The 15,911-nt window shown below is 34.8% G+C and overlaps 1 protein-coding gene across 2 annotated transcripts in view; it reads right to left on the reverse strand.

Moving 5' to 3' along the window:
• Positions 1-2,397: 2,397 nt before the first annotated feature.
• Positions 2,398-15,911, reverse strand: part of LOC139122542 (E3 ubiquitin-protein ligase MYLIP-like) — a 57,176-nt gene continuing 43,662 nt past the window's right edge. For both annotated transcript variants that reach the window (XM_070688031.1, XM_070688040.1), the window contains exons 5-8: positions 13,612-13,795; positions 12,653-12,841; positions 12,362-12,541; positions 2,398-8,076 (exon numbers count right to left, since the gene is read on the reverse strand). In XM_070688031.1, the coding sequence (XP_070544132.1) occupies positions 7,807-8,076; positions 12,362-12,541; positions 12,653-12,841; positions 13,612-13,795 (823 nt within the window). In that variant the 3' untranslated portion in view covers positions 2,398-7,806. The remainder of the gene's footprint in view (positions 8,077-12,361; positions 12,542-12,652; positions 12,842-13,611; positions 13,796-15,911) is intronic.

The following is a 15,911-nucleotide window of genomic DNA, read 5'->3' on the forward strand; positions in this document are numbered from 1 at the left end:
TTATTTTGGCTTTGATGATTTCCTAATTAATTCAATTATTTAAAATCATATTAATTATTTTTTTCTGGGTGAATTGATAGGGTTTATACAGTACAAGAATTACATACAATGTAAGTCAAATTTTGACCAAAAATGACAAAAAATTCCTTAAAAATACACATTTGCATATTTCATCACAATTTGAACAAATCTAAGTTGGGTTATCCCTAGGGACCTGTATACCAAATAACAAAGCTGTCTGACCAGCGGTTATGAAGGAGAAGATTTTTTACCAAAAACACCTTTTTTGGCATTAATTTGCCTATTTTCAACAATATCAAAAAATTAAAAAAAATACTTTCTCAAAATCATATTTTTCATCTACACAACAAATATCAAATCAGTAAGTACCGCGGTTCTCAAGATATTTGAGTGGACGGACGCCTCACAAACGGACATACATACATACATACATACATACATACATACATACAGACTGACGACGGACGGATACCCATCCCAATAGCTTCTATAGACTATAGTCTATAGTAGCTAAAAAAGCAAGCATATTACCACAAGAAAATACTGCGGAAGTTTGCTGCCAGATGTAGTGTTTGTAGCCAATGCATCGTTAGTTGGCTGTTTGTATTTTATGAAGGGAAACTTTTTTTAATGTGTGTAAAGGGAGCCACTTACTTGAAAAGTGCACAGAAGTGCTTACTTCTCGCATAGACATTAGAGGGGGGAAGACCCCTCTACTGTCTATGCTTCTTGAGGGTCTGCTTTACTCCATATGAAGGATTGTATTAGAAATTTCATTGAATAATTGATTATACTTGTACACAAATCAATTAACATGTGTGTTTAAAGGGAGTGTATACACACAGTCTGACAACATTCTAACACTTGACACAGATAAAACAATCAACAGCTTCATTTCATCATATATTGCAGAAATGACTGGAAGTCAAATATCAGCCATTTCTTCATTTAAACTTTAGAATTAAGATGATCTTCAAAAGATGACGCATTGAGATCAGTGCTTTGTCTGTACTTATCCTCACTTATGAAATAACCTTCAAAAGAAAATTGTTTACCACCAGGTATTGAAATCTGTAGATCTCAACTAAAGTTTTTCAGAGAGCATTAGTACACTTGTGAAATACAAATGAGAATACCTGACAGATACAAGTTAAAACTGAGACATTCTCTCAATCCACAAATCTGTCAATACTTCCTCTCTCAACAACCAATGAAACTTGAAAGCTGCTACCGATATCAAAAGTATGTATTTACATTAAAAACACCACACACATCATAAAAATTGTCTACCTTTGAGCTTCATGTTTATTTATTAAATCTGATTTTAAGTTACAGAAACATGCCTTAATATATTTATAAAACCCTGGAAAAAAGTGAAAATAATGTACACAAATTTGTGTAAAGATAGACACATAAAAAACTCAAAAGATAAAGTATTTAGGAAAAACAATTGAAAAAATTCTTCAGTACTTACAAGTGGGCAGTTTCCAATATCTTACATTGGCCTACACGGATTACAAGTAGAGTAATTTGCAACTGCACTTTTGACATGTTTTTAGGGCATATCATTATCTTAGCCGGTTTTTTAACCAAGCGTTGCTTTCTACAAAACTACATGCAACAATACAATATACGAAAGAGTGTCTTCAGATAATGTAGCAAATTTAGGATATTTATATCAGAAAGTAACGGAATTAACATGATGGACACTAAATTTTTTTAAATTTTAAACTGGCCAATAAAAAGATGACAGAGCAGTTGGCCTGATCAAAGTGAGAACATCTCTCAATAAATCTGTGACGCCTTTATCTAATTTTCAAAGTATGACTATTTCAAGGAAATGTACATTCAAACAAGAGACCTTGTGATCAATATGGCTCTTCTGTTAGTCTTACTAATTATGACAAAAATAAAATCACTGCATAGCAATCAAAAAGTAAATTCAAAGAAAACTGATCTGACTAGAGAAAGTTGTATTTTTTGTCACAGGTTAGTCAAATCATAGATCGTCAAGGGTCTATGGTCAAATGGCATGTCTATACATTGCATAGGAAAAGTGAACTACCTTCAGATGCATTCTGATACGTAATGTAGTGCAGACTACGCCATGCAGATTGTGGTATTTCTTGATAGCATAATGAACTTTGCATTGAAGATAATGCAACAATTTGGAATTTCTAATGCTGAATAATAAGAGAGCAATTATAATCATAATTCACCCCTGAGAAGTTAAATATTGAATTTCTAAGCTTTCAGACCAGTGACGTTATAAAGCTGTAACTAAACAGGGAACATACCATCTTTTTAAATACAGCCAGAGTCAAGATTTGTGCATGCAAATATAATTTGCAAGAAAACAGAGTAAGGTCATTCCTAAAAGTTATAAACCAAGTTTTATTGGTATTGGACAGTTTCAGAGAAGCTATGGTTTGAAGAAAATTCAGAAAAAAATAAGAAAAAATTCAAAATTGAAAGTACATAGATGTTGTTAATTCATTCATAACCAAGCAAGGGCATTCTTAACGAGATATTTATTGAATTCAAAAAAGCTGTATGACAGAGACAAAAAAAATATTTAAACAAAATATGAGAAAATTCGTCCTAAAAGTTTGCATGTAAAATTCATCATCAGTTGTGCAATGAATAAAAAAGAATGAGGTCATCTCTGGAAACATTTGTCACCAGTGTCTGCAAACTCATAGTCATTTCTTCAAAGGACTTTCAAAGCATTTTTTCAGGACTTTTTAGGTCCAAAACACCATTTCCTAGATATCATTTTTACAATATATCATAGTTATATATCATTTCATATATAATTTTAATGACATCACGAGAGCTTGCCATGTCATTTTTAAAAATGGTGGGTGAAATATCAATTTTTTAAGACTGAATTTCATCTGCATGGACTTTTCCATGACTTGTCTGCAAGATTTCAAATTCAAGCACTTTCAAGGAGCATACCATGTGACACTATTGGTCGTCGAATAATTTTAAAGAAAATAAGTGCCTTGAAGAAAACTGAACAAAAAATTCAAATGTTAGTGCTAATTTTATCGGGGCATCCCTTCAAAGTTGCATGTATAACATCAAAGCTGTAAGATGAGTGATATAAAGATACATGTTTTGACCAAAAATGAGAAAATCAGCCCTAAAAATTGGAATATTAAGAATTTTACAAGAATCTTGTAAAAGTGAATGTTATCCCTAGGAGTTTATGAACAAAATTTGATTGCAAGTGAAGTCACCTGAGAGTAGATTTTTGAAAAAAATTACCAAAATACCTACAAATGCAATCATCAAAAAAGGCAAAATTGCAGATTTCATTATACTTTGGGTAAATCTTAATTACGTAATCCCTCAGAACATATACACCAAAAACTGTCTGTCAAATGGTTTGGAAGATATTTTTTAGCAAAAGGGACTTTGAAATACACAGTAACTGTTGTCTTTATAATACTTTGGACGAATCTGATTTAAGTTACTCCTAGGGACCTGTGTACTGAACGAAAAAGTAACTAACCAGGTTATTTAAGAAGATCTGAAACCAAAAAGTTAAAAGACGACTTTGGACAAAGGATGGTCAACAATGACGAACAACCGATTATTGTATAAGCCGTGTTTTACTTACAGTGGGTTAACAAAACTGAATTGGTCAAAACCATAGTTGAAATTACTTTTATGCATTTATTGATCTCAAACTTGAAAAAGTTTTGATTTACTTATAAGATCGAATGGTTTTGGTATTTCTGGAGAGTTTGGTATCACATTGCCAGATGTACAGTTAGATCCTGTAAGGGGTCCCCTACATATGATTTCACTAGGGGTTGTGGGCTGCCCTTCAGGTCACGAACTTTGTCCCACAATAATACAGTATTAGTACTAAAATAGAGTATTGATATAAAACTTCAGGCAATCCTTGGGAATTAAGATCTACATGCAAACTTTAATGAGAACATTCTCGTCTTCTGTTTAAAAATTTGCTTCTACAATTTCAATGTCATTATAAGTTCCTGGTGGGCTATCAGGTTTTGGTAAACAAAAAGGAACAGTGTTGATATGTACTGGTATTTAATCCATTACATGTAGATCAAATATACAAACTGAATTTCTAGTGCAATCCTTCCATCTAACAGAAACACAAAATTGTAAAATGCGCAGTCATAAAAATAATAATTGTACAAAATTCCATTTTTGAAAAAACAAAAATTTAAGAAACAGGAACACCACAAGGCAATTTTTCCCCTCCTAGAAACAGAATGAGTTGAAAAGAGTGGATTTCAAATCCCTCAAAATGTCCTGTATCTAACACATTGTATTATCAATACTTTGCATTTTACAGTCCATACCATAAAAAAAACCATTAAATATACTTTATCATATAAACATAATACTCATCTGATCCAATAGTAAATTTACAATAATAATATTACTGTTCAAAATATAAAAACACTTATGAGGTACATGGTAACATGCATTTAAATTGTTAGTGTAAAATCTAATTTTTATTAAAATAACTCTTAGTACTTTTTTACCACTACTACACAATACATGGCATACACTTCCATACACTGCCATACCATGCGGGCATACACTGCCATACAGTGGATGGCAATTGGCATACACTGCAATACACTACCACACAATGTATGGCATACACTGCCATACACTGCCATATAGTGCATGGCAATTTGCATACACTGCCATACAACGCATGGCACACACTGCTGCATAGTGCATAGCTTACATGTCTATGGAGTATTAAGCTAGTCTGGAAAAAAAACAAGATATTACCATAATGTCATGTAATTTACAAATGATTAAAGGATACTTTGAAGGCACACATAGGAAGTCTGTGTATGCTAAGTATGACAGCAGCTTAGCTTCTTCCATATCACTGATACTGATCTGTTTAATTATCTTCTACACAGCAAATGTTTGATCTTTATTTCTAGATGGCAACTGTTACAAGTCCATTGTTATAACACTTGACAGCTAATTGCAATCACTCATGCTCAATTTTGGACATGACATTAAAATTCACTTTAGAAGTCAATTTTGGAAGTGAGAAAATGTACCTGAACATCTTGGTATACATGACACAAGTTAGCTACATGTAATACGACTTTAAAGAAAACCTTACATTTTATTGCAAATAACTATAATTAGGTCTTCCAATGATCACTGAAATGAGGTGATTGAATTCTTTGAAGATATCTGTCTTACAATTGCTTTACTCTTTGTGAACACCATTTACTCAAATTTAATGTATGGGTTCAAAATGACTTATGACAACACTATGGTGAACACGTTTCAATTGACTAGCTGCCGACGATAAAATATTCTCAGTAAACTGAAAAAAATATTCCTGGTTGTAGTATAAACTTTACCTGTAATGCAATAATTCATGAAAAGTTTCTACCTGCCATTTGTTGATATCCGTTACAATTATTGACTAAATTATCAATTGAAACTCATTTCATCACATATTTTCAATTGAAACTCATTTTATCACATATGTTTCACCAATGTCTAGCCAATGATCTTAGCCCAATGATTTACTTGTGAATATTGCAATCTGAGAGTGTTCACTGAGTTATCCAAAATAGCAAAACCATATCTTCAAATTTTGCATTGCAAGGCTACTTTGACTTTGAGCTTTCAATGACGAAATATTTATCAACAACTATCACCAGTAGTTCTAATTCTCCAGAATTTGATATTATAACTATATTCTAACATTATCATTAAAATAGCACTGTGATGATACACTGTGAAGATGCAACTTGTATTGAACTTGAATATCAGCTAATGCAAAGTTGATGGCATTGAACTTGAACATCAGCTAATACAAAGTTGATGGAAGCTATGTACATAACACGGAGATGCTACGATTTGAAAAAATTTGCATAATTTACCAGTATCTCCAGTAAATTTCTTCAGTTTTCCAACGTGATTTTCACTATCTATACATCATATGGATAACGTTTATTAACAGGTGTACTAAACACTTCCACCAATCAGAATGCTACACTGCAAGCCATTCCAAACACCTTGGATCAAACATTTACCAGTGTTACTTTCAATCAACTGCAACAATCCATCTTTACATTCAGTTCAAAAGTAAATGAGTCAAGCAATACTGAATACAACAGTGTTAAAGCACTTCTGAACAACAAAGACATTACTCTATAATCACTTTGTACAAAAAAAGAAGCAATTTCTCTGTAATAAAGGCACTGTCCTCAGAAGATTTGTGTAAAAATATTTTGTTATACCGTATAGATGTCAAGTATTAGTAAATGCCAGGCACATCTTTGAGTATTGCGTATGTTACAACAGAGCATGTTTGTAGCTTTTCATTGACATAACTTAACCCTGTTAGTCAATGTATAGATATACCACTGCATGCTATCTATCAAGAACCAGTGCCTTCAAACTCTCAGGTAATTTTTTTCACATGCATAATATACTATGAAATAATCTATTTCAACAAATATAATTTCAAATCATCTACCATACCAAATAATGGAGTCTTTTCATCTTGACCTGTGTACTTGGCTACAGTGTACCCTGTGTACTTGCTTCAATGCAACCTGCATACTAGCTTCAATGTATCCTGTATACAGGCTACAATTGTAGACTGTACAATATGTGTACAGTCTACACTGTAGCCTGTGTACTGGCTGTAAAGTATAATGTAGCGTGTGTACAGGCTACATTGTAGACAGTACAGTATGTGTACAGTCTACAATGTAGTCTGTGTACTGGCTATAATATAGTCTGTGCAGTAGATAAAATATGGCATCAAGGCCAGGGAAGATTTCTGAAAACAGACCTGTTTTATCAAGCTTACCTACTGTATTACCATTGGTAGCAGCCACAATCACTAGATCATTTCCATGCAATGTACCAAAACAAGATCAGTTGCTATGAATAAAACATGTCTTTCATCGAAAGTTAAGTTTAAGTTGCATGGATGAACTAATATGTTCTGATATTTTATACAAATAAATACATAAATACTAATTTTTAAGAAGTATTCAAGCCAAACATAATTCTAATATTACTCAACAGTCAATTGAAAGATTTGTGGTATCATTCCATCGACCAATGGTATGAACAAAGAAGTTCTATGATTCTTATAGATGGAAATCAACCATACTTGTAAGTGCCGACATTTCCAGGCAATGATGTCATATTTATTGATGATGGAAATCAACCATACTTGTAAGTGACGACATTTCCAGGCAATGTAATATTTATTGATGATGGTGATGATAATGGCAACAATTTGCACTGACTATGACAACCACAGTCTGATATTTTTGCATAGTGAGTATACAAGTCAGAGGAGTTTAAACTGTACTAACATGTCCAATTCTATTTTAGTTTGATATGTAGTAGTTTGTACGTTATGTAGTAGTTTGTATATTATGTGGTAGTTTGTATGTTAGCTGAAAGGTTTCACCTCCTAGCAGTGCTGTGACAGAGCAAACAAACCCCTCTAAGGAAATGACACAAAAAATGTTGAAGTCACAGTTTAACAAAAATGTAACATATCATATATGCATGAAATGGCCATAAACCATGGAAACACAGTATTTCATGGCTCTTGAAGTAAATTCTTAAATAATATATAATTCACTATCAGCAAGAGGTTTGTGCCATTCTTCCAACTGTTCCAGGACTTTTGAGGTAAAAACCATTCTTTGTGTGACCTGTTTGCAACATCACCATATTTTCATTGGTTTCGTTGTATCAGTTGAATCCAGCAGAGGTCAAAGGTCAATCACAGGGAAAAAAGACCCTCTGGATGTATGTGATCTCTGCTCTGCATAGTGGACACTTCTTACATTCCTGTGCACATGTTTCACAGCACATCATGTGACCACATGGACAGAAAGCACAGGAGATCTTCTTGTCCAGGCACACTTGGCAGAGACGTGCTTCTTTCATTTGTGTTACTTCATTCCGTAATGACATGATGAGTTCTGAATGTGTTGACGTTCGAGAAGTTTTGTGAGTGACGTCTTGTTTATCTGCCTTTGTTGAGTCCTATACAATGTGGAAAGGAAAGATTACGATAGCTAATGACCATCTAACATTTATCAACATTTAGTAGTAATTTACTATAAACAACACAATACCGGTACATTCACTGACGTTACTTACAATAGAAGCTTCAAGTTGCTGGGTGATAACAGTACATATGTTTCTTTAAATCAAATCTGAAATTCATCAAATCTGAAATTCATCATGCACAAACAGGAGATCAGACAAAATTATGGGACTTTGTTTTACTTTTAATATTGAATTGCAAAAAACTTGTAACACAAATGATGAAAATTTAGTATTTTAGCAGACCAGTATTTTTGTGGCCAAATAGCAAATACAAGAAAAAAGCAGCATTTGGAGAGGAGGTTGTTGCATAAATTAGCAAAACTTGTGAAGCTATGACTAAAATATGGTCTCATCAGTTGTTGTCACTTTGATACATAACAATTCTCATAATGCAGTGTGCTGTAGTCACGACTTCTGAAACTATCTCAAAATATGTTGAACAAGTCATCGTTGATGACACAGTCCCCACTTGTTAATGGGTACTTTGATTACATGTCCTCAGAGAGGATAGAGTCCTCTTCATTAATTAGGTCTGTGATAAAAATACTTTGATACAGATGGCGCTCAATGGCCAAGAATGAGTTCCATGGTGATGAAAACATAAAACCAATGTAGGTCACCATCCTAAAGTTCATAAAATGGGTCAACTAGGAATTAATCAACAGGATGTTGCAAAACATTTTGCATACAATTCTAACACTTGACAGATTATCACTGGTACCATATTTCATAAAGTTTGATGCAGTATTTACAACACTATGAGATCAACATCTGTATCGAGTTTCATCACATTTGCCGTTGTATTAATTTGTGGCTATATCACCCTAATTAGGAAAGTTCATTACTTATGCAATTACAAATTAATTAAAATGACACTGATAAATGTCTTTTTCAATGTTAAAGCAATGTGAGCTTAACATCAGTTAACATCTGTATAAAATTTCATGAATTTGATGCAGTACGTATTTCTTGACATATCAGCCTACTTACGAAACTTCAATAATTGACATGTTACTGCTACATGACGTGAAACAAATTGACGAGCATATGTATGAAATAGGTCAATGTCCTTGTACCAACTTTGAATGATACTGGTGGAAATATGTCTGAGTTATGGCTCTGTACATTTGAAAATTGTAACAAAATCACCGCCATGCAGCGATATTTGATCTTACTGTTTAAAAAATCAACATGTATATGTATGACGTAAGTCAATGTACATGTACCAACTTTGAACAAGTCATCGTTGATGACACAGTCCCCACTTGTTAATGGGTACTTTGATTACATGTCCTAAGAGGATAGAGTCCTCTTCATTAATTGAGACATGCCCAAGTTTTGGCTAAGGACACGAAAAAATTGTAACAAAATGGCTGCCATGCAGCCATATTGGATCATATCATGAAACAAATTGACATACATATGTATGACATAGGTTAATGTCCTTGTACCAACTTTGAATAAAATCGGTTAAGATATGCCTTAGAGTATTATGGCCCTCGACAGGAAAAAATCGTAATAAAATGGCCGCAAGGCAGCCATATTGGATCGTATCACATAACAAATTGACATGCATATGTATGACATTAGTCAATCTCCTTGTACCAACTTTGAATAAAATCCGTTGAAACATGTCTGAGTTATTGCTCTGTACATGAAAATATTGTAATAAAATGGCTGCCTAGCGGCCATATTGGATCGTATCACATAACAAATTGACGTACATATGTAGACATAGGTCAATGTCCTTGTACCAACTTTGAATAAAATCGGTTGAGATATGCCTGAGTTATGCCTCTGCATATGAAAAAATCGTAATAAAATGGCCACACAGCAGCCATATTGGATTGTATCACAAAACAAATTGACATGCATATCTATGACATTGGTCAATGTCCTTGTACCAACTTTGAATAAAATCGGTTAAAACATGTCTGAGTTATGGCACTGTATATGAAAATATTGTAATAAAATGGCCGCCTGGCGGCCATATTGGATCGTATCACAAAACAAATCAACATGCATATCTATGACATTGATCAATGTCCTTGTACCAACGTTTGATAAATCGGTTGAAACATGTCTGAGTTATGGCTCTGTACATGAAAAAATCGTAATAAAATGGCCGCCTGGCGGCCATATTGGATTGTATCACAAAACAAATGGATGTGCATATCTATGACATTGTCAATGTCCTTGTACCAACTTTGAATAAAATCGGTTGAAACATGTCTGAGTTATGGCCCTGTACATGAAAAAATCGTAATAAAATGGCCGCCTGGCGGCCATATTGGATTGTATCACACAACAAATTGATGTGCATATCTATGACATTGGTCAATGTCCTTGTACCAACTTTGAATAAAATCGGTTAAAACATGTCTGAGTTACGGCTCTGTACATGAAAAAATCGTAATAAAATGGCCGCCTGGCGGCCATATTGGATCGTATCACAAAACAAAATGACGTGCATATCTATGACATTGGTCAATGTCCTTGTACCAACTTTGAATAAAATCGGTTGAAACATGTCTGAGTTATGGCTCTGTACATGAAAAAATCGTAATAAATGGCCGCCTGGCGGCCATATTGGATCGTATCACAAAACAAATCGACGTGCATCTGTATGACATATGAAGTAATCCTTGTACCAAGTTTGAATGAAATCGCTTCTTGCATCTCTGAGATATCTGCGTGAACGGACGGACGCACACACGCACGCACGCACGCACGGACGCACACACGCACGGACATGACCAAACCTATAAGTCCCCTTGGACGGTGTCCGTGGGGACTAATAAGATCAGTTGAGACTTGCCAGAGTTATGGCTCTCGACATGGAACAACCATAACAAAATGCTACCATGTGGCCATATTGGACCATCTCGTGAAACCAATCGACATACATATGTATAAATAAGTCAATGTCCTTATACCAACTTTGAATAAATATGCTTGATACATGTCTGAGTTATGGTTCCGGACATGAAAAAATCGGGGAAAAAATGGCCACACGGAGGCCATATTGGATTGTATCATAAAACAAATCAATGTGCATATGTATGACATAGGTCAACGTCCTTGTACTAAGTTTGAATAAAATCGGTGAATAAAATTAGTTGAGACATGCCCAAGTTTTGGCTAAGGACACGAAAAAATTGTAACAAAATGGCTGCCATGCAGCCATATTGGATCATATCATGAAACAAATTGACATACATATGTATGACATAGGTTAATGTCCTTGTACCAACTTTGAATAAAATCGGTTGAGATATGCCTGAGAGTATTATGGCTCTGTACATGAAAAATCGTAACAAAATGGCCGCAAGGCAGCCATATTGGATCGTATCACATAACAAATTGACATGCATATGTATGACATTAGTCAATCTCCTTGTACCAACTTTGAATAAAATCGGTTGAAACATGTCTGAGTTATGGCTCTGTACATGAAAACATCGTAATAAAATGGCTGCCTAGCGGCCATATTGGATCGTATCACATAACAAATCAACGTACATATGTATGACATAGGTCAATGTCCTTGTACCAACTTTGAATAAAATCGGTTGAGATATGCCTGAGTTATGCCTCTGTACATGAAAAAAATCGTAACAAAATGGCCACACAGCAGCCATATTGGATCGTATCACAAAACAAATCGACGTGCATATCTATGAAATTGGTCAATGTCCTTGTACCAACGTTGAATAAAATCGGTTGAAACATGTCTGAGTTATGGCTCTGTACATGAAAAAATCGTAATAAAATGGCCGCCTGGCGGCCATATTGGATCGTATCACAAAACAAATCCACGTGCATATCTATGACATTGGTCAATGTCCTTGTACCAACTTTGAATAAAATCGGTTGAAACATGTCTGAGTTATGGCTCTGTACATGAAAAAATCGTAATAAAATGGCCGCCTGGCGGCCATATTGGATCGTATCACAAAACAAATCGACGTGCATCTGTATGACATATGAAGTAATCCTTGTACCAAGTTTGAATGAAATCGCTTCTTGCATCTCTGAGATATCTGCGTGAACGGACGGACACACGCACGCACAGACGCACGCACGCACGCACGCACGGACATGACCAACCTATAAGTCCCCCGGACGGTGTCCGTGGGGACTAACTAAAATAAGGAGAGTGAGCAATGATTGTTGATAAGTCACTCTCTCAAAATCAAATCAATGCATAAAATCTCACTTTAGCACAATTAGTAGCAACAGTACTGCTAGCTTCCTCCTCAAGACATTCTTCAACCATTTTCGTAAATGCTCCGTTTTGAGATCCATATCTTTCCAATGTTCCTGCTCTCAGATCCCAGGATCCAGCACTGTTGCTTGACGCCCCTTGAAATGAATCTGAGGAGCCCATGTCTGAACTCTGCAAAAACATCCAGGAATAGTATATTGAAATTCAAGAATCAGAGTGTAGGCAAGATTTCGAAGACATTTACAGAATAAAATGAAAGCAAGAGAGTCAGATAGCACTTACCAACTTATAAACATTACAACTATCTGGATGAAGTTTCTGCCAAGTGTAGTCATAGGCTTGTCGCCGAGTCCTTTGGATGTCAAATTGAAATAGCTTTCCAGTGTTTGTGTTCGGTCTGACCAGAGCCATCAGTGATCCGAGACCAGTATGTGAGTGTTGCTGTCTCACCACTGATTCTACTCTTTCACACTACAGTTGGAGAGGTACAGGAAATAAAAAACATTAGAATAGTGGAAACATTGTAAGCATGAAACTTTCTGTCATGCCAATAATTGGTAATAACTGAAATGCTTGCCATGCAAATAACAATTGTTTTTACTCTGTATCAGAATTTTACGCTAGTTTCATTCTTTCAGGGGTAAAGTGCACTTACACACTAGGAGTAGGGAACAGTAAAACCAATCAGAGAAGATAATTTTTTCTCAAAATAAAAAAAAATTGCCAGAAAATACAAATATGCTAATATCACCACAATTTGAACAAAGCTGACTGAAGTGTTTGAGTGTTTCAGAAAGCATTTACATTGCGCAACAGATTACTGGATACTGTGAAACTGAAATACTTTTCTTCGACAGCACAGATTGTCAACGTAATCTTTGTGAGTGACAATATCTGCATTTTTAAAGATCAGATCTTGTTCTAATCTTGTTACAAATCCTCAGTATTATGATAATGAGTTAGGAGTTTGCTGATTGATTCACTGTATGTTATGCATTTACAAGTTACTTGGTTTCTTCAAGTCCAACTAAGCCATGTACTCGTCAAGGAAGCATAATCGGCATGCAAGTAAGAGTACTCAGACTTTGTGGTCCAACTGTGTTTGAAACACATACAGTGTATGGTTTGAGATACTCTTATATACCTGGAGTTTGGTGTACCAGTTTACTTGAGGGAACTGTGACAGGGTGGAAGTTTCTGAAATTATCAAGATAAAAATATCTAATAATATGTTGACCTACCCTGAAAAATGTGTGAGTTTCTGTAAATGCTCTGAAAAGGCCCTGGGCTGCTCTGCGTGAAGGAAGACTGTACTTGAGGCATGTCGTCGTTGTCTCCCTTTCTGAATTGGCTTTCCTTTTGTAATAGTGTACAACAAAGCGGTTGTGGTGGTACGACACACGACTTATGTCTTCAAATGGAATCCTGCAATCATATTTAACGTAGTATCAGAAACTGAACAACTAAAACTTTCACTATAATATAATGTCTACATTAACTACTAGCAGTTCTATGAAAATTGTGAAAAGAGTAAAACCGTCAAGAAAAACAAAATTTATGGCAAGAATATTAGTTATACTGAGAAAGAAAAATTCCCAGTTTATGGCACAGCCACTATAAGGAGTCTAACAGACAGTGACATGTACCTGTAATCCCTGAACCAAGAATGGAAGTGTGCCTTATTTCTGTGTGAAAGTTAACATAACTGAAAACAAGCAATGAACATATTTTTAATGAGACAAAGTAATGTCTCTCTCTTTTTTTTCACTTTTTGTGATACCAAAAATACTCAGAATACATTTATGAAGTTACTCAGTGTTCCAAATATGCTGATGTAAGACTTTAAAAGAGTCAAAAATTACCCCTTGATGGATGAAATCTTTATTTGTGATCTCTGTAAAAACATGAGCCCCTAGTTCAGCAATATGAAACTGAATTGATTCTAGGGAGGAGCAGATCATTTTTTTTGGTAAGACATGTTTAAACTCAACAATATTATAGTTGACTTCTGATGTCAGTTTGGCGAAGTAAGGCATAGGGGCTAATACGTGTATGTGAATGTACATGGAGAAGGGTGTGAATTCAAACAGGGGGATATACTACAAATATTGAATAAGGTACTTTCATTCAAACTCGGTTTCCCTTCAACAAATGACCATCTCCATTATGCCAGTGAAACCTGTTACCCTTCTCTTTATGATAGACATAGCCAATCAAAGATCTCCTTTCATAAGCTTGCATGAAGTCCAAACTTTATGATAGACACAGCCAATCAAAGATCTTATTTCATAAACTTGCATGAAGTTCGAACTAGGTAAGCATGTATTAAGCAATGCATGATGACTTGTACACTGAATGTAATTCTAGAATAAGGTGCCTAAAATCTTTAACTGTACATTTAATCTTGTCTGGCTGCTAGCAGAGCAGAATTTGTGTACTGTTGACAAGTATGTTTCAAGTAATCAGTGAACACAAACAACTTTACAAATAACACAAAAGTTATGGAAAAGGCTGAAAAAGAGCACCTTTGTTCCTTTAAAACATCTTGGTGCTTAATTTCCAAGTATCATGTCCTTTGACTTTGATGACAAGACAAATGAAATGTGACAACGAAGTCTATGGTTGCCCTGTTTTCAATTAAAAAGGAGGGGGTTGTCAAAACTGTGTATGTGCGACTTTCTTATTTACAAACATTGTATTTCATGCATGATATCTAGATGCATCATGTCAACATAGTTGCAACATTTAAATTTTACAACATTCATTGGCTCAAAGTTCTCTTACTTAAAATTTGAGCAAAGGTTTAAATCTCAAAATTTTGAGGTACCACTAAAAAAAATACCGCCAATGGCATTTGAACATAATGACCGCCAAGTATTATCAGCATTTATTAACAACCCCACTCACTGTGAATTAGACAGACCACAAAGTCAACGTGCAACATACGGCTGAAAGACTATTTTTCACATTGTGATTTTAAGACCATTATTATGAGAAAAGGGACATGTTTATGTATATGTATATGGAGAAAAAGGCAGAAGACATCTTTGTAAATAGTTTGTTGAGTGACAATCACGTATGCATCTCTTGAAAAATTTTGGGGTTATAAGGTATAACAGTAGTGTAAGAATAATGAGGTTAGAATAAGTGTAGTAAAGCTAAGTTGACAAGCTAAGATTACAAACTTATATACTAAGCTAAGGAAATCTGAATGAAATAAATGTTGAAAGTAGTAATGGAAGCTAAGATAGGAATGAACTGAATTACTGTTTAAAGGTTGGTAGAAGGCCACCACAGGAATTGGTCAATACCATAATGTTGGAAACGTAAAGCCAATCTTGCCTGCCACCCTTATTACAAAAAGGTCTATAAATATTAGTCAATTTAAGGGGGCAAGATGATCAAGTAGGGCAGCAAAGTCATGGTCATCTTTTTGTCTAATACCTTGTGTGAGTTCATGAACTTTACATAAATCTTGCTATAGATTTGTTGCTAATGGGCAATAACTGTGTTTCAGATCATTTGAGAGCAATCCATCCAT

This window comes from Ptychodera flava, chromosome 2 (assembly GCF_041260155.1).
Source record: "Ptychodera flava strain L36383 chromosome 2, AS_Pfla_20210202, whole genome shotgun sequence".
In the NCBI taxonomy this organism is placed as follows: domain Eukaryota; kingdom Metazoa; phylum Hemichordata; class Enteropneusta; family Ptychoderidae; genus Ptychodera; species Ptychodera flava.